Source organism: Arabidopsis thaliana, chromosome 3, assembly GCF_000001735.4.
Source record: "Arabidopsis thaliana chromosome 3, partial sequence".
NCBI classification, from domain to species: Eukaryota; Viridiplantae; Streptophyta; class Magnoliopsida; order Brassicales; family Brassicaceae; genus Arabidopsis; species Arabidopsis thaliana.
The window spans coordinates 2,068,424-2,093,887 of NC_003074.8; the positions used below are offsets into that span (position 1 = coordinate 2,068,424).

The 25,464-nt window shown below is 37.0% G+C and overlaps 6 protein-coding genes and 1 long non-coding RNA gene across 22 annotated transcripts; 3 read left to right on the top strand and 4 right to left on the bottom strand.

Annotated features, from left to right (window-relative positions):
* The first annotated feature begins 544 nt into the window (after positions 1-544).
* Positions 545-1,940, top strand: AT3G01865. Its single transcript, NR_140867.1, has 2 exons — positions 545-1,240; positions 1,771-1,940. It is a non-coding gene; the product is annotated as an other RNA (long non-coding RNA).
* Positions 946-5,664, bottom strand: AT3G06630 (protein kinase family protein). Of its 7 annotated transcripts, none has more exons than NM_001337667.1 (13): positions 5,103-5,664; positions 4,611-5,028; positions 3,889-4,531; positions 3,721-3,761; positions 3,530-3,598; positions 3,293-3,393; positions 3,133-3,211; positions 2,883-2,981; positions 2,670-2,738; positions 2,534-2,583; positions 2,364-2,445; positions 1,969-2,063; positions 946-1,819 (listed from the first exon to the last, which is right to left on the bottom strand). In NM_001337667.1, exons 1-13 carry the CDS (start codon positions 5,366-5,368, stop codon positions 1,735-1,737), a joined length of 2,097 nt encoding a protein of 698 aa, NP_001326620.1. In that variant the 5' UTR covers positions 5,369-5,664; the 3' UTR covers positions 946-1,734. The 7 variants fall into 7 exon arrangements, with proteins under 7 accessions (NP_001326620.1, NP_001326622.1, NP_001326624.1 ...); NM_001337670.1 differs by having other exon boundaries at positions 953-1,819; positions 2,152-2,445; positions 5,103-5,598; NM_001337669.1 differs by having other exon boundaries at positions 953-1,819; positions 1,969-2,445; positions 5,103-5,598.
* A 97-nt stretch (positions 5,665-5,761) lies between these two features.
* AT3G06640 (PAS domain-containing protein tyrosine kinase family protein) lies at positions 5,762-10,190 on the bottom strand (the record flags this gene model as incomplete). Of its 3 annotated transcripts, NM_111540.2 has the most annotated exons (15): positions 5,766-5,945; positions 6,067-6,123; positions 6,382-6,470; positions 6,613-6,707; positions 6,776-6,857; positions 6,949-6,998; positions 7,091-7,159; positions 7,336-7,434; positions 7,617-7,695; positions 7,804-7,904; positions 7,997-8,065; positions 8,187-8,227; positions 8,364-9,009; positions 9,089-9,539; positions 9,629-9,894. In NM_111540.2, the coding sequence occupies 14 exons, from the start codon at positions 9,892-9,894 to the stop codon at positions 6,068-6,070; spliced, it is 2,193 nt and encodes a 730-aa protein (NP_187316.2). In that variant the 3' UTR covers positions 5,766-5,945; position 6,067. The 3 variants fall into 3 exon arrangements, with proteins under 3 accessions (NP_001327646.1, NP_187316.2, NP_001327645.1); NM_001337674.1 differs by having other exon boundaries at positions 6,067-6,470; NM_001337673.1 differs by having other exon boundaries at positions 5,762-6,470; positions 9,629-10,190.
* A 419-nt stretch (positions 10,191-10,609) lies between these two features.
* On the bottom strand, positions 10,610-15,049 carry ACLB-1 (ATP-citrate lyase B-1). 2 transcript variants are annotated; one of them, NM_111541.4, is made up of 17 exons: positions 14,726-15,049; positions 14,111-14,229; positions 13,903-14,005; positions 13,756-13,821; positions 13,545-13,668; positions 13,282-13,416; positions 13,109-13,169; positions 12,928-13,004; positions 12,588-12,743; positions 12,365-12,493; positions 12,151-12,283; positions 11,933-12,060; positions 11,739-11,844; positions 11,579-11,655; positions 11,416-11,486; positions 10,982-11,266; positions 10,610-10,899 (listed from the first exon to the last, which is right to left on the bottom strand). In NM_111541.4, exons 2-17 carry the CDS (start codon positions 14,208-14,210, stop codon positions 10,824-10,826), a joined length of 1,827 nt encoding a protein of 608 aa, NP_187317.1. In that variant the 5' UTR covers positions 14,211-14,229; positions 14,726-15,049; the 3' UTR covers positions 10,610-10,823. The 2 variants fall into 2 exon arrangements, with proteins under 2 accessions (NP_187317.1, NP_001326324.1); NM_001337675.1 differs by having other exon boundaries at positions 14,331-15,045.
* AT3G66652 (fip1 motif-containing protein) lies at positions 14,971-19,370 on the top strand (the record flags this gene model as incomplete). Of its 3 annotated transcripts, NM_001202901.2 has the most annotated exons (7): positions 14,971-14,990; positions 15,198-15,257; positions 15,561-16,070; positions 16,187-16,313; positions 16,408-16,503; positions 16,582-18,540; positions 18,786-19,317. In NM_001202901.2, the coding sequence occupies exons 3-7, from the start codon at positions 15,607-15,609 to the stop codon at positions 19,131-19,133; spliced, it is 2,994 nt and encodes a 997-aa protein (NP_001189830.1). In that variant the 5' UTR covers positions 14,971-14,990; positions 15,198-15,257; positions 15,561-15,606. The 3 variants fall into 3 exon arrangements, with proteins under 3 accessions (NP_001189830.1, NP_187318.2, NP_001326511.1); NM_111542.2 differs by lacking the exons at positions 14,971-14,990; positions 15,198-15,257 and adding an exon at positions 15,040-15,069 and having other exon boundaries at positions 18,786-19,133; NM_001340220.1 differs by lacking the exons at positions 14,971-14,990; positions 15,198-15,257 and having other exon boundaries at positions 15,466-16,070; positions 18,786-19,370.
* Positions 19,371-19,492: 122 nt separating this feature from the next.
* On the top strand, positions 19,493-22,118 carry AT3G66654 (Cyclophilin-like peptidyl-prolyl cis-trans isomerase family protein). Of its 5 annotated transcripts, NM_001340221.1 has the most exons (9): positions 19,543-19,760; positions 19,947-20,082; positions 20,226-20,422; positions 20,539-20,584; positions 20,709-20,759; positions 20,933-21,018; positions 21,316-21,453; positions 21,551-21,701; positions 21,788-22,099. In NM_001340221.1, exons 3-9 carry the CDS (start codon positions 20,271-20,273, stop codon positions 21,872-21,874), a joined length of 711 nt encoding a protein of 236 aa, NP_001326513.1. In that variant the 5' UTR covers positions 19,543-19,760; positions 19,947-20,082; positions 20,226-20,270; the 3' UTR covers positions 21,875-22,099. The 5 variants fall into 5 exon arrangements, with proteins under 5 accessions (NP_187319.1, NP_974241.1, NP_001326513.1 ...); NM_111543.4 differs by lacking the exon at positions 19,947-20,082 and having other exon boundaries at positions 19,493-19,760; positions 21,788-22,118; NM_202512.2 differs by having other exon boundaries at positions 19,493-20,082; positions 21,788-22,095.
* Positions 22,119-22,838: 720 nt separating this feature from the next.
* On the bottom strand, positions 22,839-23,375 carry AGL91 (AGAMOUS-like 91; the record flags this gene model as incomplete). The annotated part of the gene is made up of 1 exon (NM_111544.1): positions 22,839-23,375. The coding sequence occupies one exon, from the start codon at positions 23,373-23,375 to the stop codon at positions 22,839-22,841; it is 537 nt and encodes a 178-aa protein (NP_187320.1).
* Between the last annotated feature and the right edge of the window lie 2,089 nt (positions 23,376-25,464).

Here is a 25,464-nt window from a genome sequence, read left to right on the forward strand (position 1 = left end):
TAATACAAAATATTATTTACTCATAAAATCGAAGATCATTTAATTTGGACGTAACAATTTTATGGTAGTGCCACTTTATGTAAATATAAAAATCGACTGAAACGAGATATTTTATATCACGAAGGAAAAAAATGTTTTTGTTTATTATTATCTTGCGGTAGATATTTTTATTAAAAGAAATAGTTTAATCATGGTCGAGAAACTTATCTGAATTTAAAAAGACGTATAATATTATGAATGGATACAAAGGTTTGACCTAAAATTTGGAACGTTAGAGAGAAAAGATCAAAAGAGAAGGTTGGCCGGTTCTATTTTATTGGTGGTACTCGACAATTTGTTTTTGTTACCAATCACCTGTAATAAAATCACATAAATACGTAAGAAAGATGCGGTGTCTAGATACTGTTGACAACTATAATCCATCGTAAGCAGAGGAACTTCTACATTTTTTATTTCAAATTCGAATATATATAAAAAAATACACATAATACTGAAAATTATTATTAAAAATAATAATAATAACAAAATCGCAAGAAAATAAACTAAACTCGTGGCCACTGCTTCAACTCCAAAATTGCAATCGGCTATCTTCTCTGTCGGCCAAAATATCGGCAACTAAACTCACCTTTTTATATTGAAAACGTATTTTCGTCAAATTCCTTTTTTGGCTGATATCTTTCTTCATTAAATAAAAATGCTAACTTTCCATGGTGGCATGGTATTTGGATATGACCGATTCAAGATATTTGTTTTCAATAACTTATCGTTGAAGGAAAAAGCTTAAATTCTTTATTAGTAATACGTCGAACATTTAAATAAATTTATCCAACTGTGAACTGTCATATGATTCTTTGAAATTGGTTACGTTCTCAAGTCTCTCAACATATAATACGTACATACTTAAGAAAATTTACTGAGACGTTGTAAGAATACTAAAAACCCAGCGGGGGGTGGGGTGGTGGTGGTTATGGGGAAATCGCAAACGAAAACACAAATAGGTATCGGTTGGAGTATAAGACATCTTCCCACTCGTGTACAATGGCTGCTTTCGGTCTCTTTTTTGTCGAATGTCTGCTGCCTGCGACCATTTATATTCGTGGATCTAACAAATTCAAATTGCTTCATGAACAAGATGAATGTGTCCGGTTAGGAGAGTTACCCGATGGATCTAGCGAGGAGGAAGAGCCCGCTGCGATAACCAATCTCTTGCTTAGTGAACATCCTACTACTTGCTAGAAGGTTCAAGAAGAGATATATAATAGCTCGTTGACGTTGAGTACGAGGTTGTTTGCTTTAAAGAGCGTGTACTTGGACTGCGTATTCCATGTACTTCACTGCAGGAAGGTTAGACCGTGCAGATTTCTAAAGCAGCTCCATCTTGTCACTCTGTTTCTGTTTGACAAAGTCAAACCAAACAATCTGAGGCCTCAAGATCACGCTTGCATCATTAGAAAGAAATGACATCCCCCACGCCATAACCTTGTTTAGTGATGGAAGACATGTGCACCCCACCATATCATGGTTCCACTCGTTGCTGCTAAAAGCAGATCAATTCTCGATCTTTCTTTGTTTTTATGAACAGTCTTTGAGTCTTGAAGCGGTGCCTCAAGGAACAAATAAGCATAAGAGATATATGTCAACTTTGTTTTGCATTATTCTCCTTGAGGAGAGGGTTGTAAAGTAACGCAGCACGAGTCGCTTGGAACTGTATTGAATTCTTTCTTGGGAGGTCACTTAGTTTCTCTGTATCATATACTTTCTTTGCAGGTCTCGTAGTTTCTCCAGCAGTTCTTGGAATGTGGGTCTCAGCTTTGTATCGCTGCAGTGTGGGATAAACAGAAATACCAACGCAAAATAATGTCACTGTTAGCTGTGACTTATGTTGAACATCTAAATCAAGGAGAACCGTGATAATGAAAGGTTGTATTCTTTAGCAAGGATTATGCAATGTTCAATATGTTAATTTACCTGTGCCAACAGCTCTCTATTAATGAGATCCAATCAGGATCAGTGTCCTTTGGAATTTCCAGCCTCTGGTTCATGAACCCCACAGCTCCGATCACCTGCAGGTATTTCAAAGTGTATGTGTGTAACAGCACAATTCACTTGTTTACACATTACAGTAAGTATAATGGTGTTTATGATTCATACCTTCCTAATTAGTACAATTTATTTATAGTCACCTGAAACTAGATGGATTTTTAATAGAGGTTTACCCTGAAACCAATCTTTTGGCATAGAGATTCTTATTATTTGTCAGCTTCATTGATAGAGCAAAACATGTAAGTTTTGACCAAATATGTGATTTCTAGGAACAATTGTAAGTGAAAACACTTTCATTGTTCTATCGCTCAGAAAGATACCTGCATCGAGTTGAGATTTTCCCATGGGATCTTCTCTGTGGCAAGCTCCCATAATACTACTCCAAAGCTATAAATGTCAGACCTGTCTCAAAGAAATGGAGCTAGTTAGCGATTGAGGCTAGAAAAACAAGTAATCTGGGAATTTAACCAAACAGAACACGAGAATATACTTCTCATCAGCAGACTCATTTCGAAGAACTTCAGGTGCCATCCATTGAGGCTGCATTACAAGTGAAAAGCCAAGCAAGATCATTTCGGGAGGTTGACTATAAATCCGGATTCAAATCGAAAAGAGTAGTCCAGTACCGTTCCCTTTCCCGACTTGCTAGTTAGGTATGTCTGATGCTTAATACGCGAAAGACCAAAGTCAGCTACCTGTTATAGATATCACTGTAAGTTGACGATGTTTCTAGTTCCAGTTTGGAGACCATTTAAATAAGAAGATAATTTGTACCGAAATCTTTATTTTAGTTTTAGAAAGATTAAGGAAAACCAAACTCATTCAAGATGACCTGTTACCTTAACGGTCCAGTTCCTGTCTACCAGCAAATTTGACGACTTCAGATCACGGTGGATGATGGGTGGACTACAACAGTGAAGATAATTCATACCGCGAGCCTGTTTGAAGAATCATGTAATATGGTGTATGAGATGTACGGTGACCGAGTCAAATAGAGTTAACAAGAAGATTTACAAGAAAAATACAAACAAGTAGTCACATAGAGCAACTCATAATTAAATGTCTAATGAACATATAACTAATACTCACAATGTCCAAGGCCATGTTGATACGTCGCCTCCAATCAAGTTTCGACATACTTCTCTGCAGTAGACGGAAGAGACTTCCACTGAAAATTATAATTCAAATGATTAGGAGCTATGACGTGAAAGTCCAACAACACAAAGAAAGAAAAGAGATGAGAGCGAACCGTGGAACGAACTCTGACACTATACAGAGACGCTGGGGTGAAGTCACAGCTCCCATAAACAGCAGAACGTTAGGATGTCGAAGTCTTTTCATCAGCGATACCTTCAAAGTAAAAGTAAGAACAATATAATAACTTGAATGTTTGGATGTTCTACTAAAAACCAATGAAAATATCAACTGTCTTTTGCCAAAACTACACTCAGAGCAATCATTATGGATAAAAGATCAAAACCAGTACCTCTTTTTCAAAAGACTTTATGACTGATTCTGAATATTCTTGTTTGGAGAACACTTTCACAGCTACATCCTGCGGTGACATTAGCAACTCTCAATAAGAAAGATATCTGAACTTGAATTTTATTTTACCATGGAAGCGTGAATAAATCAACAAATGTAGATTCTACAATATCGCCAGGAGCTAAAACGTACAGATCCAAACCAGATACCGTGATAGACAGTTCCACATGAACCTGTACAATGGAAAATTATTGGAGCATTTTAGCTAAACAGACACAGAAAATCACATATATTAGTAACATGTATGATGTTATAAAGAATGGACTGGCAACGAGATAATCTGTTTATGAAGTAAACTACCTCGTCCAATTTGTTCCCCGATTGTCAAATCATCCCATAAAATTTCATGTTCCAAGGGATCGCTATCTATATCAACCTTGTCCATAACACTCCTACTGGTACTGCCGCAACTACTAGCGCTGTTTGTGCTGTTTGCATTTATAGAGGAAGACCACATATTAGAAGCTTCGTCATCAGTAGGCTTATTACTTTCAGAGCCATGGCTTTCAGACTTAACACCAGCAGAGGGATAAATCTGGTGGTACTTATCTTTCTCTTGTTCATTTTCTACCCAAGACCATACAGAATGAGTAGGCCTTACTCTTGAACCTTCTTGCTCATTCCCTTTCCATGGACGTGACAAACCTTTCTTTACCATCCATTCTTCAGCTTTTGAGGTGGGAACCTTATGGATTGCAGGCTTTCTATCACTGGAATCTTTGGAGGGTTTTGAAGGAAACTTGTCATCGTAACATGTGAAAACACCAAAAGGAGATTGGATAAAATCCCCTCTTGGTGTGCTAGCACCACTTGACGCTGCGTCGTCCCTGTGGTCAGAGAGAGTATCACCGAATACATCATGATCTGAATGATGACTATCCCCACAGGCACTGTTATCACCTGCTCGCATTTTTGACCTGACTTTGTTGCTCAACTTGGATGCCTGCAAATTTGACACTAGTCAAAATATGCAAACAGTAAGATAAAAAAGGTCAGAATATGCAACATCCAATTGAACTAACCAAACTTGATATCTTTGATGCTATAGAAACTTGTATAGGCTGATCAGAGTCGAGGCCAGGTTTCGATATAACAGCTCCTTTGGAGTCCAAACCAAGTTTCCTCTCAGGTTCTTGCGGCTTCAATCTAGGCAAAGAGAGTCTCGGGTTGAGATAGGGTGCAATGTCACTTGTGATAGAAATGATACCAACAACAGTGCCGTTATCATCATAAAAGGGAGAACACGTAGTGACAGCTGAAAAGATCTTTCCTGATTTGGTCTTGACAGGAAACTCCCCTGTCCAGCTTTCTCCATTGGCACAACGTCGAGCAACATTCAAGGCAAAGGCAGCATTCTGATCATCTACAATAACATGTACTGGGTTCCGCCCAACTACTTCTGCAGCAGAGTACCCATAAAGCTTTTCCGACATGGCATTCCTGAGAACAATCATGTCACCATAATCATAACGATTGACTATACAATTCCAAAAAAAAAAAAAAGAAGTACTAACCAAAAGATAATTCGCGTATTGAGATCTAAGACATGAACAGACTGAGCCAACGACTGCAAAATATTCAAATACTGTTTATCAGTGAACTTCCCGGGCGATGGATTCGAATTCATCGATCCCTGGATACGTCTCAACGGCCGACGCGGCAACACCGGATGCGACGGCTGCCTAAGCTCCGTGGAGAGCTTGAGCCTAGACATCTCCTGCTTTAGAAGCTCCTGACTTTGCTCTAGCTCAAGCATCTTCTTGAGCAGCTCCTCCTCCATTGCGCTCCAGGAAAAAAACGGAAACCCTCAGGTGGATTTCGAAATCTGAAGAGCTAATAACCGGGAATCGTATGGTCGAAAAAGAGAGTGATTAGATTTGACTATGGAGAAGGATTGATGACTCATGACTGTCTCTCTCGCTCCCAACCAAAGTTTCCTCTCTCGAGAAAAGTGTAATTTAAGAAAAAAATTGACTCCCGAGAAACCATGAGTCCATGATACTGACTGTAGTGTAACGTATGAAAGATGCTAGTATTCTACATCCTTCCTTTTTGTTTGTATGTATTGTTCCCTCATAATCCGATCTCGCCGCTACACCGCTTCCAACTTCTAATATTGTACTTTAATGTACATCGGCTGCAATATCAGTGTAACTAACTCACTCACCTCTTTTTTAAATTGAAATCATATTTTATTTTTCTTCTTGTATTTTCTTGGTTTCATTAAAAAGAAAAAAAGAAAGCTTGATACATTATTCAAGATCTAATTTACATCTGATTACGTAGACAAAAATTTATTAAAGCCTCATCTTAAATTTGGAATGAAGTGATACTTAACCACCATGGCCGGAGACGCACTGGTCAGTACAAAGCATTATGCATATCTGATCAAAGTGTCAGAAAGCAGAGTCAAGCTCACTAGTTTATAGTTTTCAACATTGGTGTAAAAACATAGAAATATGAGCACATATGACCAACCTCAATGATTTTGTTTCAGTACCTGGGAAGACTCCGTTCGAACCATAGTCAACCAACCTTCATGATATTTTCAATGCCATAACCTTGTTCAATGGTGGAAGACATTGGCACACCAGCACAGCATGTTTCCACCAATTGTTGTTGTTCAAAAAGACCAACTCTCTCTTTCTCTCTTTCTTTGTTTCTGTGAACAATAGTTGGATCTTGAAGCGATGCGGCGTTGAGGAACAAGAAGCCATAAGTGAAAAGGGTCAACTTTTGTTTGGTTTAGTTGTCCTTGAGAAGAGAGTTGTCACTTGTCAGATAACGCAGCACGAGTCGCTTGGAACTGTATTGTATACTTTCTTTGCAGGTCTCTTAGTCTCTCCATCAGTTCTTGGAATGTGGGTCTCAGCTTTGCATCCCTGCAGGTGAGACAAACCAAAATAGAAACAAAAATTAATGTCAGCATCAGCTGTGAAACATGTAGAACACCTAAAGCAAGGAGAACCATTACAATAAAAGGTTATATTCAATGATTGTGCAATGTTCAGAACGTTAATGTACCTGTGCCAACAGCTCTCTATTAGTGAGATCCAATCAGGATCAATGTCCTTTGGAATTTCCAGCCTCTGGTTCATGAACCCCACAGCTCCGATCACCTGCTAATATTTCAACTGTCATTTGGAAGACACATTCTTCTCATCATTCTATCACTCAAAAACGATACCTGCATCGAGTTGAGATTTTCCCATGGGATCTTCTCTGTGGCAAGCTCCCATAGTACTACTCCAAAGCTGTAAATGTCAGACCTGTTTCAAGGAATGAGAAGAGCTACTTAGCAACTGAGGCTAGAAAACAAGTACTCAAAGGAACTTAATCAAACAGAACACGAGAATATACTTCTCATCAGCAGACTCATTTCGAAGAACTTCTGGTGCCATCCATTGAGGCTACAGAACAGGTAAGAAGCCAATCAAGATCGTGTGAGACGTTGACTATAAATCAAATCAGGATTCATATCGATAAGCGTCTAGAATAGTACCATTCCCTTTCCCGACTTGCTGGTTAGGTATGTATGATGCTTAATACGCGATAGACCAAAGTCAGCTACCTGTTAGAGATGTCACTGTTAGTTGACAATGTTTCTAGTTCCAGTTTGCAGATTTGGGGTCTCACTTTTCTAGATCATTCATGTAAAATGACAATGTTATCAGAAAGCTATATAATCAGTTTGAAGATGGAACATTATCATTCATAAACAAACGTTTATCAAGATGAACATGTTACCTTAACGGTCAAGTTCTTGTCTACCAGCAGATTTGATGACTTCAAATCACGATGGATGATGGGGGGACTACAGCGGTGAAGATAATTCATGCCGCGAGCCTGTGTGAAGAATTATGTAATATGCTACTTGAGATGTAAGTTGACTGAGCCAAATAGAGTGAACAAGAAGACGTAAAAACAAGTAATCAAATAAAGCATCTCATACTTACAAAACGTGCAACTGTCAATGATCATAGAAATGGAAAAATCAGATGTCTAATGGACATATAACTAATACTCACAATGTCCAAGGCCATATTGATACGCCGCCTCCAATCAAGTTTTGACATATTTCTCTGCAGTAGACGAAATAGACTTCCACTGCCAAAATTTTATCCAAATGATTAGGGGAATGTATAAGAGATATGGCTTAAAAGGCCCACAACACAAAGAAAGTGAGACTAGTAACCAAAAGTGTTGAGACTGAACCGTGGAAGGAACTCTGACACTATACAGAGACCCTGAGGTAAAGTCACAGCTCCCATAAACAGCAGAACGTTAGGATGTCTAAGTCTTTGCATCAACGATACCTTCACAGTATAGCAAGACCCATTTAAAATGTCTTCTGCAAAAACTACACTCCGAGCAATTATAATGGACGACTAGAAAGTAAAAACATTACCTCTTGTCTAAAAGATTGTATGACCTCTTCTGAATATTCTTGTTTGGAGATCAATTTTACAGCTACATCCTGTGGTGACATTAGCAACTCTCAATAAGACCGATCTCTGAACTTGCAAATGTTTATGGCAAGGGTTCATAAATCAACAAATGAATATTCTAAAATATCATCAGAAGCCAAAAAAACGTACAGATCCAAACCAAAGACCGTGATAGACAGTTCCACATGAGCCTGCAATATGGAAGTTACTGGAGCATGTCAGCAGAAGATGGACTCTATATTACACAAAATCAGTAAAATGTATGATAGATGTTATAAAGAGTGGAGTAGACTGGAAAACATGAATCTGTTTAAGAGATTAAACCACCTTGTCCGATTTGTTCTCCGATTGTCAAATCATCCCACAAAATTTCATACTCCAAGCAATTACTATTTGTATCCACCTTGTTCATAGTACTGTGACTGATAATTCCACGGCTAATAGCGCTGTTCGCATTTATACAAGAAGACCGCAAACCAGAAGCCTTGTTATTGGTAGGCTTATTACTTTCAGAGGCATGGCTTTTAGACTTAACACCAGAATAGCGGTTGATCTGGTGAGACTTATCTTTCTTTTGTTCATTCTGTACACAAGGCCATACAGAATAAGTAGGCTTTACTCTTGAACCTTCCTGCTCATTCCCTTTCCATGGCCAAGACAAACCTTTCTTTACCATCCATTCTTCAGCTTTTGAGGTGAAAAGGGTTATAGGATATCCATCACTGGAATCTATGAAGGGTTCGGAAGAAAACTTGTCATCGTTACATGTGAATACACCAAAAGGAGATTGGATAAAGTCCCCTCTTGGTGTGCTAGCACCACTTGATGCTGCATCATCCATGTGGTCAGAGAGAGTAGCACCGAAGACTCCATGATCTGAATGATGACTATCCCCAGTTTCACCCTCAAATACTGTGACACTACTATCACCTGCTGGCATTTTCGACCTGACCTTGTTTCTCACCTTGGATGCCTGCAATTTTATCACACTAGTCAAAACATGCAACAACAAGATAAAAAAGTGAGAACAAGCGACCTACAAGTGAACTAACCAAATCAGATATCTTTGATGCTATAGCAACTTGTATAGGCTGATCAGAATCAAGGCCAAGTTTCGATACAACAGCTCCTTTGGTGTCCAACCCAAGTTTAAAGGCAAAACTATTCCTTGCAGGGGTAGAGCTGGTTTCGACTTCTGAAGCCTTTAATTTAGCCAAAGAGATTGTTGGGTTCAGATATGGTGCTACGTCACTTGTGATAGAAACGATCCCAATAAGAGAACCGTCATCAGCATAGAAGGGGGAACACGTAGTGACAGCTGAGAATTTCTCTCCTGTTCTGCGCTTGACAGGAAACTTGCCAGTCCAGCTCTCTCCATTGGAACAAAGTTGAGCAATAGTCATGGCAAAGGGAGCATCCCGATCATCTACCATAACGTCAATAGGGTTCTGTCCAACTGCTTCTGCAGCAGAGTACCCATAAACCTTTTCCGCCATAGCATTCCTGGAACCATGCAAAAGTATCCATGAAATCACTCTCTTGAGGACCAGCTAAGACGTGAACAGTATAGGAAGGCCAAAGAACTCACTCACCAAAAGATAATTCGCATATTGAGATCGAAGGCATGAACAGATTGTGCCATGGACTGCAAAATATTGAGATACTGTTTATGAGTGAACTTCCAGGGCGATGGTCTCAGATTCATGGAACACTGGATACGGCTCTCCTTCCGAAGCTCCGTGGAGACCTTGAGCCGAGACATCTCCTGCATTAGATGCTCCTGACTTTTCTCTAGCTCTATCATCTTCTTCAGCAGCTCCTTGTTAGGTGTAATCGGGTCTTGAAGAAGCTTAACCATGGTCGATTTGTCTCTCAAAAGGAAGAATCAAAATAGGGATTTGGACTGTTCCTAACCAAAAGATACAAACTTTCTCTCCAGAAAATGGAATTTGAAGAAATTCTAACGATAATGGAAACGCAAACGCTTCAACTTTCAATGTATAGAGCCATAGAGAAAAAGAAAAAGAACGGAGAATGTTGGCGCCGGTTCTATTTATTTGGTTAGGCTTGTGCACAAAAGATCTAGTTATACGTAAGAAAAGATACTGCAGAGAGTGTGAGCAACCAATTCATTTGTTGAATATTTGAAAATCAATTCTTCTTTCTTCTTATCAATGTAACATCATCCTTTTGGTTTTGGTCAAACAAAATTATTATAAATAAAAAGTGACAAGAAATGAAAAGAAATAAAGCTGCATCGCCGTTTCAAATCCAATATTGCAAACGTTATCCAAGTCTGTCGGCTGAAATACCGGCAACTAACCATACTCTGATATGTTCCTCACTCATAAATGCTAACATGCTTAAGTGTCATAATTTTTGTTTTGTTTTTGGATTTTACTGATTCTAGTGTTATTGGTTCTTTAGAAAATATTCAAAAACTTAGCGTCGAAGATAAGAGCTTCATAATGTTCCAGAGGTAAACAACAACATAAATATTTTAAGATAAGTTGTTGGTCGTGGGATATGGTGACTTATTTGTTTAACTCGAACTATTCATAAAGTTTAAATTTGATAAAACGTCAGGATTATATTGAACTTTTTAAAAGAATTTAATCAAAACATTATAATTCTTCTAAAATTGAACTTTCTTTTATTTTTTCAAGCATTAAGAGATCACAACAGATAGAGTGTCAGAACAAATATATAATCAAACATAGCCTAACTGAATGGGAGAGAATGATAACAGGAATAAGGAACGACCAGAAGAAGTGAATAATGATATGATTACTTGGTGTACAAGACATCTTCCCACGGGTGTCGGTACAGTGGCTGCTTCAGTCTCTTCTGATCGAATGTGTGCCTGCAACAATTTTATTCACGTAATCCACATCAATTTAAATTTGTTTTAAGAACAAGTGTAAGTGTTTGGTTATGACAGTTACCCGATTAAACCGATGGATCGAGCGAGGACGAAGAGGCCGTTGAGATAACCGATCTGAACTATTTCGTCTATCTCTTGTTTTGTGAACATCCCACTTCCAGCGAGAAGGTCTAAGAAGAGAGATCCAATGGCTCCATCGACGTTGAGTACCAGGTTGTTGGCTTTAGACAGTGTGTATGTCTCTACTTGGACTGCGTATTCCATGTACTTCACTGCAGGGAAGTTAGACCGTGCAAATTTCTGAAGCAGCTCCACTCTTTTGTCTCTGTTGTCTCTGCTCTTTATCCTACAAATATGTAAGAAAACAAATCCAGTCAGAGAATGTTCTGTTCCTGCTATTGATAAAAAGGATACTTGATTGATATATAACGCCAATTTCCACATTTACATGTGAAAACAAACGATGAAGATCTAAGCTCGTTTGTTTGTTCTTACCTGTGACCAATGCCAGGGACACGGATTCCTTTCTTCTTCATGCCTTCCACGAATTCATAAGGTGTGAGATTCTGAATAGGGCACAACATTTTAGTACTATTTATATCTAAGTTTCAAGAAAGGCTTGATGCAGTTGCAGTGAAGGATAAAATGATTTTTTTACCCTGTCACAAGCGTCCTTGAAGTATCGTGCTGCATCATCAATGGCACCACCAAATCTAGGACCGATTGTTAATAGACCTGTTTGTTTGAAGAATAATCAGCATAAGTTATTATATAGCAAACTTCACTTAAAAAGTTGATGGATTGGGATGTTAATTCACCTGAGACAAGACTTGAGACAAGGTCTTTTCCTGCTCTTGCTGTTACGATGGTGTTGTGAGCGCCAGAGACGCATGGACCGTGGTCAGCGCACAACATTATGCATATCTGATCAAAGTTCAGTGTCAGAAAACATATTCAATCTCAGTACTAACAGTGTTCAATAATTGTGTTAGTACATGGAAAGATGAGCAACCTCGATGAATTTGGTACAATATCGAGGAAGACTACGTTTGAACCATAGGAGGGAAATGACATCTCCCACGCCATAACCCTGTTCAATGATGGATGACATTGGCACACCAGCATAGCATGGTTCCTCCCCTGAAAATTCAGTGCGTGAGAATTTTGTTTGAAAAAACTGTTCTTGCTTAAAGAGAGAATTCTGGTTTAGTTTCAGAAGAATAATAATACCTCTGTCATCAGAAATGGTGGAGATGATGTGAGTAGGAGCCCGGACTTTCCCACTCTTAATTGCAGAGCTGAGATCTTCAGGGATTTGTGGAGGAGTGACTTCCTTAATAGGAGAGACCTTTCCCTCTTCAACCTAGGAGGACAGAAAAAACATGAACATAAGATCACAACAAAGAGAAATGCAAGCTAAGACCGCATTTGATTGGAGACTGACCAATTTGTCAAAAGTTTCCTTGATTGCAACTTCTAGGGCTTCGAATGAAGTGGGTACAGTAGCTCCAGCATCTTGTAGCGCTTGATTCTTGGCTTGTGCAGACTCCATCTCTCCACCACTTTTGGCCCCCTGGTTCATATCATATCAAAGAATGATTTATATCGGAACCAGATGAACATTTGGCGTCCAAAATTCTATATGTCAGTTTCTGAGTGACACTTACTGCATGACCAAATTGTACTTCGGACTTGAATAGACGTGCACAAGTCCCGCTGACCCAAGCAACCACTGGTTTGGTCACTTTTCCCTGTTTCATGGCTTCAACTAGAGAATATTCATCTCTTCCTCCAAGCTCTCCAAGTACAACCACCATCTTAATCTGCAATATTGAAAAAATGAAAACAAAATTTTGGAGTTAAAGAGGCTAGCTGAACAAGAGAGGGAAGGTCAGATGCCTCTAAGTACAGTATAGCTTTCTCATGGTTAAACAGTAGAAAAAATGGATAGGCCGCATGAGGATATCCCAGTGAGCAACAAAATTTTAAAAGTCAAGAAGAATATACCTGTGGGATGTTGTTAAACCGCAGGATATGGTCAGATAAAGTTGAGCCCGGGAACACATCCCCACCAATAGCAATGCCTACGGCCATCCCAAATCATAAACTCATCTTAAGAATCTTCAGAAATGATAAGCATAAGGAACATATTCATTAGTAAATTCTGAACAAAAAAATAGAAACTCACCTTCATAGATCCCATCTGTCACACGGGCAATGGTATTGTACATTTCATTAGACATGCCACCCTATAGAAAATAGTGAATGAGAAATAAACTCTCAGATTAAGATTCAAAAGAGGATAATCATGAGCTTAGGTAGACTACAAAATGCGAAAAAAACAATCTCCACAGCTCATACAGATTTTGAGACAAAGCCAACAGATCCAGGCCTGTACAACTTGCATTGGATGATATTGTCAATAGTTCCAGCTGTGTCACCAATTTTAAAGGCTCCAGCTTGAACGCCTCCAACAGTAGCTGGTCCAATAATAACCTGTAATGACCAATCAGTAAAAGAAGATTAACTCGGAAAGCTCACATCAATAAGAAAAGATCGATCAATAGTAAGTTCCTAGGAATACTGCATCATGAGGAATGAGTCAGTTTAGTGTTATAACCAACCTTATTATTAGCACGAGCATAAGCAATCAACTGCTTAGTGTCTGACTCCGGAACACCTTCTGCTATAATGGCCACTACTTTAATAGTTGGCTGCTTCAAAGCAGCCATGGATGAAGCAGCAGCACTAAAATACAAGGGGAAAAGAAAACATTACAAGAGAATCACATAGTAAAACAGGAAAATCGCATTCACAGAATAAAACAATAATAACCTTCTAAACGATGCGAAGTTGATGAATACATCTGCTGTGGGATGCGCAGCGCATGCTGCCTCAATGCTGCAAGAAACAGACAACTAAGATAAAAAATTCTGAACTATGTATTTCTCTCTTTCTTTATGTAGATGGTATTTAACTTACGCTGCGTGGACAGGGATGGCGATCTCCTCCTGACCAAAAAATAGCTTTTGGAATCCCTCGGAACCTGGGTTTATGATACCAGCAACAGAAGGAGTTTCTCGCCCTGTAAAGAGTTAAGATAATTAAAGAAACCAAATTTAATAGTGAAGTAAATCCAGAGAATAACTGATTAAGACATTAAGAAAGATACAAAAGAAGATACACTCACCACAGAGGAAATCAAAATCAAGCATACGCTGAATGGGAAGCTGCTTATAATTGTAGAACAACGCTTGTGTGTTGCGTGAAAATAGCTGTCCCGTAGCCATTTTATTGGCTCGAAAGGAACTGAGAATCAGAAAAAGGTGAAATTTAGAAGTCGTGAATAAAATATTGACATGCAAAAAAGCAAACACTGAAACAGATCAAACAGATCATCGGTTACACACCAACAAAAAGTTTCTCCCTTTTCAAGCTAACACAACTTTAATAAAGTTGATTCATTTAATCAAACCATGATCGAGAACTGAATCAAACAAGAAGAAGCTTTGTTTCTTTATTCCAGTTGTTCTGGATTAAAAGATAACGATTTGGGATCGAAACCAGGGACCCACTACTGCAAATCTCAACCACTGCATTACAGAATTCCATATTACTTAAGATCTCAGTCTTTGTAGAAACGAAATCATTCCACTATCGACTCATCACTATCCCCTCTATAGGCCCTAAAACCCAAACCGGATCGACAAGTTTTGTTTGAGATTAACCGGATCGGATTCGAAAAAAACACGGATCTGAGTCATGGAAATCTCCAATGAAAAGTTAGAGAAATAGGAAAACGAACCTGTGGTCACTTAGCCGAGTCGAGCGAGTCAAAACGGAGCAATGTTAGGTGGAGAGTAGATTGCAGTTAGGAGGAAGGGAAGGGAATGGTTTAAGAGGAAACCATTAAATGGGAGGGAAGAAACAAATAAGATGAGCTCAGCTACCACTGCCAGATAGAGAAGACAATATTATATTAAAGGTGTAATCACGTGGCCCGTGGTAGTTAGCTCACAAGTCACAGCTCCGGATCTCCGATCCAAATCTTTTTATTCTTTTTTTTGGTTGTTGTTGTGAAGTCCATTTTTTTTTAAGGAAAAGCATAAAGATGTCTTTCTATGGAAACAAAAAAATAAAAAAAATTGAGTTGTTGTTAAAAAAAAATACAAATTTGAGTAAATGAAAAGATACAACTCTAACTCTTTAAGTATTAAGTAAAAAAATAGATTGAAGATTATTTCTATGTTGGATATATATTAATATTAATTAAAGAGATTTTTTTTTTTTTTTGGCATCAATTAAAGAAAACAGCTAATATTTCTTTTAATTTTTATGTTTGCTAAGTTTACCATATATTATCTAACTTCTTATAATTTTTGTTCATATTTCTAAATTTTGATTTTAAATAATTTTAAATTTTAAATTTTATTTATATTAAAAACATACTCATATTTTGTGTGGCCACAGCCACAACACAAGCATAATTTTTATTTTAATTATGATATAAGATTTTATGTAGTAGAAAAGAATAATATATGAATTAATCGTGTTAGGGTTTAAGGCGTTTTCTGTCACTCCCAAATCTCTTTTGGGTTTATGCAACTGTCAAGTGTCAAGACTCTCACTTTATGGAATAGATGATTCTAGTGTCAAATTTGGATTTGTTCATCGAGTTTCTTTTGAATGGATTCTACTGATGATGATTTCGGTGACTTGTACGTTGATGATGCCAAGTTTCAGGCGACTGATGCTTTCGAATCGGAGTGTGCTACGAACTCCGGCGAGGATAAGGGTTTTGAAGAGACGGTAAAGTCTGATTCGGAAGGTGAAGTGAAGAAATTTGATGTTGTTGCTAAGGATTCGAGTCCGTGTGACGACGACGATTGTGCTATGAATCTGACTGAGGCCGATGAAGAATCGGAATTTAGTGATAGTGATGATGATTTGAATATAGTGCTCAAAGACGACGACTCTAAAGCCCTTCCTGCTTCTTGTGTGTTTAACACCAACTTTGGCGGATACGAAGCATCCAAAGCTTCCTCGTTTCAGAGACGGTGGACTAGAAACGCTTCAGCTAATAATGCTTGCATCGATCCTTCTTTAGGAATGTCTCAATACAGATATAGTTTCCCAAACCCTTGGTCCAGGTTAGTCACAGTGGTGTTTAGATGATAAATGTGTGTTTTAGGTTTATTGAATGTGATTGATATGAGTAATGGTTTATGTGTTTGAAGATCATGATGTGTGTTTCTCTTATTCTCAGGACACCTTTTGATGTAAATCTCGATGTGTTAGAGAAGAAGCCATGGAGGGATCCTGGTACGGATACCAGTGACTTTTTTAATTTTGGGCTTAACGAGCAGAGCTGGAAAGATTACTGTAAACCGTTGGTAAGTAGACATGTTTTCGTTCCTTTTTTCGTATCGTTGTGTCAATGGCGTAGTTGGTTTGATCTTAATGAATTACTTACCTATTCAACTGAAGGGAAGAGCAATTGAGGTTAGAGGTGGTACTCTTGAGCGAATACCTTCTGCAGATTTGCGTCGTCCACGTGATCCTGACCCTGGCGTGGTGATACAGGTTAGAGATTGAATGATTCTTGGTTTGCTGGGTTTTGCTTCCCTTATCTTCCATTGCTGATTAAATGTATGAAACCAGATCCCAGTTACTAATGATGTTGAGGAGCTACCAGTCAGGACACCTGAGAAAGCAAGATGCATAACATCAAATGAAGCATCTAGAAGTGACGTTTCTCATTCATATGGTAGCAAGGATTTGAATTCAGTCTATGGTTCTCCAAAAGATGAAGCTTTTGTGGGGTGTCAAGAAGAAAACGCTGGAAGTTTCAGTGGCGAGAAATCTCTTCCAACAGAGAATTGCTGCAGTAGGGAAGCAACACCTAGTGATAAGGAAATGCTTGAGAAGGAGAAAGAAGAGAGTGTTTGCAATTCTGATGAGACGGATCCATCCTCAGTGGAGAGGGAATCATCTCTTGGAGATCGCATTCGTTTGAGCCCTACCTCTTCTTCTTCTGTTGGTATAAATGAGGAATCTGATGATTATGAAACAGAGTCATTGAAAGACAGTGCTACTGATGACCAACGTGAAGTCAGTACCCCACCACAAGAAGCTAGACTTGCAGAACATGAAGCAATTAGTATCAAAAGAGGGGAAGATAGTGGTACAATGCATTCTAGACACAGAAGATCTCACGAAGACTCCAGCAAAAGGCACTGTGGGAGAGCTGGTTATGCTCGCTATGTTAAGGATGCATCGCCTACACCAGATCCTGGTCGTGGGAAGAAAGTTGGTTCTCTACAGGGCTTGTATCGTGATTCAAACAAAAACTGGCAGAATGGACCACCTATTACATTAGAGAGGGATGAAACTGAAGGTAAAGGCGTTCATTACTATAGAGAAAAATCTCATGGTAGATTGAATTCATCTGTGGATCATGATAGGCATAGAGAGCACAGGTTTGGTTGGCGGAACAACAAAGAATCATCACTCGGTCGAGGTTTTGATCATTCTAATAGTTACAAGTGTGGGACGCATCTTAAAGAGTATACCTCACGTTCATCCTTCGATCTTAATCAGAGAAATTCTAGATCAAGTTTTAAAGAAGAGGATGATCGATATGGTTGGCATCATCGTGAAAGAAAATATGTTCATGAAAGAAGTCCTATCCGAGCATATGAAAACTACAAAGAAAGAAATGGGTGTGATTGGCTAAGAGAACCTTATTATGAGGACTGTATACCGATTACTGACATGGATTATAGGTACCGGTCAGAGAACTCGTCTGCACATGCAATACACAACCTCAAGCACAGTCCAGAGAATGATCTTTATTGCAGAAGAAGGGGTGGATACGATTATAATTTGCATCGTGATAGATATGAAGATGGAGTTCACAGGGTAGAAAGTAGAATTCCATTTGAGCTGGCGTACAGGGAGATGCGTTCTTTTGCTGAAGTGGAAATGAGAGAATATCAAGGGTATAAAAGACATGAGGAATTCTCTGAAATAGAGAAAAGACATCATTACATTCATGATTGGCATCTTGATAGATTTGTCTCAGAGGAAGATGGTTATAAGTATAGAATCCAAGATGGTTGGTCCTCACCGTCTTTATCTTTGAGAGATTCTTGGTATACCAAAGAAGCAAAAGGTGATTTCCGGAGAGATGATACCAGAGACTTCAGAACACCTGAAGCATATGACAGCCAGAATAACCATTTTCATAAGGCTGCACCGAGAGATGGCTGGACGCAGAATCTTGGTCGTAGCCATAATGTGAGCGTAAAAGATAGACTACAGTATGATGCTGATTGGGTTGGTCCTGATAGAGGAAGATATAATATGGCAGATGACATGCAATGTTCAATGAGAGAAGTTTCTAATTCTGAGCATCCATCATATACTGATGAGATATTTGTCCGCGACATAAGAGTACCGACACATAATCGGATGGCGACCAAACAAAGGTTTGGATATTTACAGAGCCATATTCATGAAAATGATGAAAGACATCACAGATCCAAGAAGCTGAGAGGAGATGGGCATGCTTTCATCAAGCGTCAGGATCATGTTGACTTAGCTGGTAGGCAAGGAAAGGTAAAGATTGGGAAACTAAATCTACATGCTTTTAAACCTATATTTGAATGAAGTATAAACGCCTTTCAGTTATTTATATCCCTGGATTTTCTTTGTGTTATTTCTGACTGTTTTATCACTTTATATGGTCTGTCTTCTATACTTAGGTTTTATGTTGCTCACATCCGTATATTTAGACATCAGTTAGTGTACAATGAAGAACAAGACCCTTCTCATGTGATAGATATTTTGTGTGTGTGTTTCAGGTCTCTAACCAATCAAAAAAAAGATTCTCCAATGGCGGAGATACAATCGAGCAACAAGATGTTCAGAAACCAAGAAAGTTAATGGGCAAAAGCGAAGAGAAAGCTATGCAGAATCGAGATATAAATGACAAAGAAGAAGGCGAGATAATAGAAGAAGTGAAAGGTGTTGAAATAGACAATGAACGTATACAAGAGAGTCTGAAAAAGATGGAGAAACGGAGGGAGAGGTTCAAGGGAACCAAATTGGCGGTAGAAGCGACATTCAAATCTCAAACTGAACTGAGAGCTAAAGCCGATGTTACTAATCAACAGAGGCCAGTTAGAAAGAGGAGATGGTGTGCAAGTTAAAAAGATCATATTGGATGGCTTGTTTCAGGTTAACACAATAACGGTTTATTGATGGTAGGCTATATCTAAACCGATCAATTAAAAAGTGGCTAAGAAAATCACAAAACCGAACAATTGACTGTGACCTGGGTTTTTTTAAGTGATCTTGCTTGTGCATTTTTTTTTTCCCTTTTGTAAGTGTTTACGTAGAAAATTTGACTTTTTTACCAATGCTTATTTATATTTACAGTTTAGTATGTGTAATGCAAAATCAAATGATGCAGCGAAGGATCAAACCAGTGACAATTAGGGCGGAAACCGTATGATTAACGTGATAACCACTAGACCATAGTAAAATTACTTTCTTTTGAATTTAGAATCATTTTCTTGGGTCAAATAGATAACCAGATAATTTCATGAGAAAACCAGACCGAACTATACGATTTTTCAAAAATGATCAACTTTTGTATTTTTGTTTGTGGAATAATATTCGTCGGATATTGGTGAGGTGGACTCGTAGCCGTCGGATAAACACGCGGCTGATCTGAAGCGTCTCTGCAAAAGAGAAAAGAGAGCAGAGAATTCAAACCAGTTTCCATCGACGCAACGACCAATCTCCACGATTCCTCTCTTCTCTCTAACTTCCAGGTACGTTTTTCGAGAACCCAATGAAGCAATCAAAGTCCTTGGAATTCATTTGATTTTACTTTCAGGTCTTTGGATTTCTATAGAAAGAAAGATCTGTTTATTATTTGATTGGAACATGATAAGCTGCTCCGTTTCTCATATCCACTTTTGTTCAATTTATTTCAATTTGATCGATAATTGGAAAAGTACTGGATCTGGTGTATCGGAAGTTACCGGTCAAGCTATGTATGAACCCTTGTGATATTTTCACATGCGTTTATTCATTCAAATATGCTAGATTTTTAATCTGGTCAATACGTGATATCAGGGTTTCTTCAGTTGGGTAACAACTTAATCTTATTGCAGTTTTGATTTTACCAACTTGAAATTGAATTATAGTCTTACAGATACGAATTTGGAGTTTTTGTGTAGTGTATACTTGTTTTCTGGATTGCTTGTCACTTACTGTTGATTTATGGTTTGCAGAGACAAGTTGTATCCCTCGTTTGCTTTCTGCGAAACTAAGGTGCAATGGCGAAGATAAAACCGCAGGCTCTTCTAAATCAAAGCAAGAAGAAGAAGGGTCCAAGTCGCATAAGTATTTCCACTATTATTGTCTGTAATCTTGTAGTTGCTGTAGTCATATTATCGTTGGTCACAACCTATCGCCATTGGTCCCAAAGGTTTGTTTTCATCTTTGAATTGTTCCTTTTTCATTACTTCTGTTATAGTAGATTCTCCTTTTACTTTATGTGATTATCTATAAACTAAAAAGGATATCATTGGTTATATCTCCTAGGTCAAGAAACACAATTGAACATGAAACTCGGAGTCAGAGATTTGAGGTATTTTCTTGAGAGATTTTTTAATGTATAGCTTTTGAGTTTTGATCCTGATGAACTTCCGAGCACTTAGGTTTAGAGTTTAGGGTATTTACCATATGTGATCTGGCTTTGGTTTCTGCTTCAGGACACTAATACTGCGTCAGGGCAAAAAACTTACGATCTTCCTGGTTTTGCTGTAAGTTAATCTCCCTGTTTGCTTGCTTAAGTTTCTTGTTTTAATCCTTGTTCTTATTTCTCATCATGGTATTATGTTCTGTTCATCAGTTTTTGAAGTAAAAAAAATGTGATGTGTCTTATCTGAATATTGATTTTAATGATATCTTGCTTCTATTTTCCTATCTCATGTAGGATATAAACACATCAAAAGGACTTATAACTGTCGAACTCTTCAAAGAAGGTTCCCCTGAAGTTGTGGACAAGTTTCTAGATCTATGGTTAGTATTGGAATTCGTTTGTTTTCCTTTAAGTTAGATAGAAAAAGAACAGTAGAGTAATTTGATTAAGCTAGGTCATGACTTGTTCTTAAATAGGAGTATTACTTCTAGCTTGATAGGATTCAAGTAGCTTTAGTTTCTTGATTGACTGATTTTGATCCTTAAGTCCTCTTGTACTCTTCTTGGAATTTTTGTTTGGAACATGAAACCTCATTAAAGAGAAATGGGCTGAATCAGTCTGTGACGATATTGTAGCTTAATATAATAGTAGAAGTTGAACATTGAGTATTGTTGCAGTCAAAAAGATCACTTCAAGGGAATGCCGTTTCAGCGGGTTATAAAGAACTACTTGGTACAAGCTGGTCACTCACCGAGCTCTATACCTGTAGAAGAATGGACAGCTAAAGGAAAGCTCAGAGGTCGCCTTCACATTGGGTATAACTTGCTTGCTCTGCTTTTGGCTTTTAAGTGTCAATGTTTATCATCTCTCGCTGGTTTTAAAAAATAAAAAACTACATATGTTCTGTTACAGCCCAAAACATGAGGCATTCATGTTGGGAACACCAAAAAACAAAGGGAACAACAAGGATTTTGAGCTTCTGATCACAACGGCCCCAATCCCGGATCTGAATGATCAACTTATAGTGTTTGGAAGAGTCCTTAAGGGAGAGGATGTAGTACAGGTTTGATCCAACTAAGCACAGTCTATCAGCTTGAATGGTTTGTTTAATAGTTTCATGTGTTAAAAGATTAAATCATATTATTACAGGAGATCGAAGAAGTGGATACGGATGAGCATTTCCAACCGAAATCGCCAATAGGGATCACTGGTGTTGTACTGAAACTAGAGACATGAAATGAAAATTTCTCTTCCTTGCTTCCTCTGTAAATGAGGCTCACGCCAAATCCTTCTTCATACTCGCTCTTTTGTATAAATCCTCTTTTGAGGTTTTTTCTTTCTTTCTATTTTACAGTTTCTTGTTGTTTTGTAATTTTATTTGATTTTTCTCGAGGAAATAGAATCTTTGTTTAATTATGCTTCTGATACTTGAGCAAATACATGAACTGATTTTAGAGAATTTTATCCTGTTATGATAGAAAAACTTCTGTATTATACCCGTTAAGTACCATAAAACTATTAGAGAAAAAGAGAGGTCTTTTAAAATTTATATGAGAAGATATGGAGAACAATCTGAAAAACCAGAAACAAATCCTTTAAGAATTCTTAAAAATCTCTACAAGATTTCTTTTAAAAACTCTAAAATAATTCTTAAACAATTCTTAAGGAATTCTTAAATTATTCATAGAATACAATTACAAAAATACTGTATTTTTGTTTTAGGTAATATTTAATAATTTGGAATAAGATATATAGGACATACATCAAATTATGTATTTTGATACTATTTTGACTAAAACTTAAAAATGTTAAAAACACATTTATAAATATGTTAATTAGTTGGTGTACTCTTATGTATTTTTTTCTAATTAAAGATAAATATCTAGAGTGTGTAGACAAAATCTATAATAATATAAGAGAAAAAAAAACAAATAACGCTTTAAAATTTCATATCGTAATCATTATCAATTTTGTAGAGTAGGAGATATTGTTATAATTCATTGTTTTTGAAAAGAGAAAATCTTCATAGTAATATTTGGCAACCGAAAGTTACAAACCATCGATCATCAAGAGGAAGATACAATCAATAAACCTGTACCAACCATCTGCTACATCTCTACCATATAAATCTATAACGACTAATACAAAATGAAAGTTCCAAATCGGTGTTGTTACTGTTGCCTTCTCATTTGCATAACTGCTAATTATCATTAGAGAGAAACATGAGAGAAGACGAAGCCTGCATATGACTAATGTTACTTTGGATCCCACAGCTTATTTTCTTAATCTTAGCCTCAAATTCCTTGAGTTCCTCAAGCGTAAGCTCCTCAATGGGCTTATTGAACTTATCCTGTTCAGCAGATTCAAGCCACTTGTGAAGATCTTCACCATGTTTCTTCTCAGCTTCAGCTTCTTCAGTAATCGAGTTGAGGCGTTTACATATCTTCTTCTCCTGTCTAGCTCTATTGCCTCTACTATAGCCTGATGTTTCACAGCTATCTCCTTCTTCTTCTTCTTCGAATTCATTCTTAAACCGTTCTGCAATCACATCAAAATTCGGTTTCCCGAAGGAATACGGTTTGTTTCCTGGAGAAAAGACAACAATACCAACCTCCGCGTTGCACAGAGTCGCAAGCTCGCTCGCTTTCTTGAACAAACCCAGCCTACGTTTTGAGAAGGTAACTTGCTTCGTGTTTGTGTCTTGCACTTTCTCCATCTTAATCTTTCTCCTACCCATTTCTTTTTTTTTGTGTGAAATGTTTTGAGTGATTGTAATCTATGTTTGTGTATATAAGAAGAAGATTGTATTTCTTTATGTATTTATAGTAATGAATGTGGAGAAAGTTGTTATTGAACCTCATCATCATATATGTATATTTTTAGTAAACTTTTGTTTTTGCATATATATACATATTTAGTAACTCCACTTTGAAAATCTTGCATTACCTTATGAGAGCATTGAATATTTTCCATGTATTTAATCAATATTCATAGATATTTAACTATTATTAGTATTATCTTACTATTAGACCTCTTATTAAATGGTAGTTTGAATTACAAGGAGAACTTTACCAAGTTAATAAACAAAATTTCTTCTTTACCAAAATAGTTTATTTCCACCCAACAAACAATAATAGTAGTTTGACAAATAATAAACACATATTAAAAAAATATTAACTTCTATGTATTATAGTAATAATCTTACGTGTCATATTTTTTTTTTAAATAGTATTATTTCTGGGTATAATTAATCATAAACATCTATGTACATTTAAAATTAAACCATTATTTATATTCAATAAAAATATAATCTGCAATGCGTTTAACCCATTAAGCCTTTTTTTTTGTTAGGTATAATTAAATCGAAACTCTATAAGTCTCTAAATCTATTACGTGGGTCAATTGACTTTTTGCAAAATTAGTTAGACTTCTATATATAAAAGTTGACTCTTGTCCACTAAGACAATTGACACCTGTAAAATTTTTATGGTATTGAACCCAATTAAATTTATTTTAAGTAAGTATGTTATATATAATGAAGTCCATTAATATAAATTATCTTAAATATCTTAATACTTGTTTGTCCATATCCTAAAAAAGTAAAAACGGTTTGGCTTCTTCTTTTTCGTTATTTCTTTTATTTTAGATCGTAGAGCTTTAAAATTAGAATTTCAGTAAAAACAAATTATGACTCCGATGGAGTAATTTTCTGGCTCTTACAGAGAGAACAAGCGTGGACTATTAATTGAAAAGCACAGAACAACCGCTGCTTATCTGTTCCATAACACAAAACAAACAAATAGATGTTATAAATGAAATTCAATCAATGAAAATTAATCACTCTATCTGTTTCAAAATATTATTATATGTCTTAGATAAAAGCACAAAGTTCAAGAATCTAACTAATTTTTTTGTTATATTTTTTACATTAAAAACATAACTTAATATTTAATTATAGATAATCTAGCCAATGGTGAAATTTAATGTAGAATATACATAGTCACAAATTTGAATGAATTTAATTTTTGTCATAGAAATCTAAATGTTTTTCTAAAATATCTTATCATATAAAACAGAGGGAGTAAATACATTAAGTTTTCAAGCCAAAAAAAAAAAAGAAAAAAAAAACTTACAAGGAGGTAGATATCAATTATGTAGATCAAAGAATAAGCCGTCCAAAGTCCAGCGTTGATGAAACTAACTAACGACAGCCAAAACGGCATGTACTTGAAGGTCTTACTCTCCAGCATTTTTTTCTAATTGTTGCACGAATTACAAACAAAAAAAACTAATCAAAACCGCTAATTAATACTTAACCATCAATGAGAGTGAGAGTGAGAGTGAGAGTGAAAGCTTTACCTTGGCAAATGAAACATAGATACAAATGTTGAAAATGTTGCAAACAATCCCAATGAGTGTATACTTGGCGAATAAACTTTGAATTGCCCAAATAGTAATCACATAGAACGATGTCACAAAATCAAACACAGCCAGAAGACATAGATTAACATTTCTCTTCTGCACATCAACATCAACATCATCAAAATCAATATGCAGAATTAGACATATCTAAGTATAAAAGATGGACCTACACGTGATTCGTCTTCACAGCAGATCCAAAAGACAACCACAAAGATTACTTCGTTAACGAAACCAATACTATTACTAGTGGTGACGAGAATACTGTCCTTGTGAACAACAGGGAGACCATACAAAACCCACAAACTACATTGAATCAACAGCACTAAATGAGGAGCAATTTGAACTCCCTCCACTGATTTCTTCTTGCATGTTTGTATAACCGTTGGCCTGTATATATATATAAT

Bases quoted from the DNA above. Each gene is read 5' to 3' on its own strand.
- AT3G06630 (NM_001337667.1), bottom strand. From the start codon at position 5,368: ATGGAGGAGGAGCTGCTCAAGAAGATGCTTGAGCTAGAGCAAAGTCAG. The intron at 3,599-3,720 runs GTACGTTTTAGC...ATGTCACCGCAG, and splicing joins ACGGTATCTGGTTTGGATCT to GATGTAGCTGTGAAAGTGTT. The intron at 1,820-1,968 runs GTAAATTAACAT...CCCACACTGCAG, and splicing joins ATAGAGAGCTGTTGGCACAG to CGATACAAAGCTGAGACCCA.
- AT3G66654 (NM_111543.4), top strand. From the start codon at position 20,271: ATGGCGAAGATAAAACCGCAGGCTCTTCTAAATCAAAGCAAGAAGAAG. The intron at 20,760-20,932 runs GTAAGTTAATCT...TATCTCATGTAG, and splicing joins ACGATCTTCCTGGTTTTGCT to GATATAAACACATCAAAAGG. The intron at 21,019-21,315 runs GTTAGTATTGGA...GTATTGTTGCAG, and splicing joins GACAAGTTTCTAGATCTATG to TCAAAAAGATCACTTCAAGG.
- ACLB-1 (NM_111541.4), bottom strand. From the start codon at position 14,210: ATGGCTACGGGACAGCTATTTTCACGCAACACACAAGCGTTGTTCTAC. The intron at 12,744-12,927 runs GTATATTCTTCT...TCAATATTGCAG, and splicing joins GGTTTAACAACATCCCACAG to ATTAAGATGGTGGTTGTACT. The intron at 11,487-11,578 runs GTAAAAAAATCA...TGCCCTATTCAG, and splicing joins TCAAGGACGCTTGTGACAGG to AATCTCACACCTTATGAATT.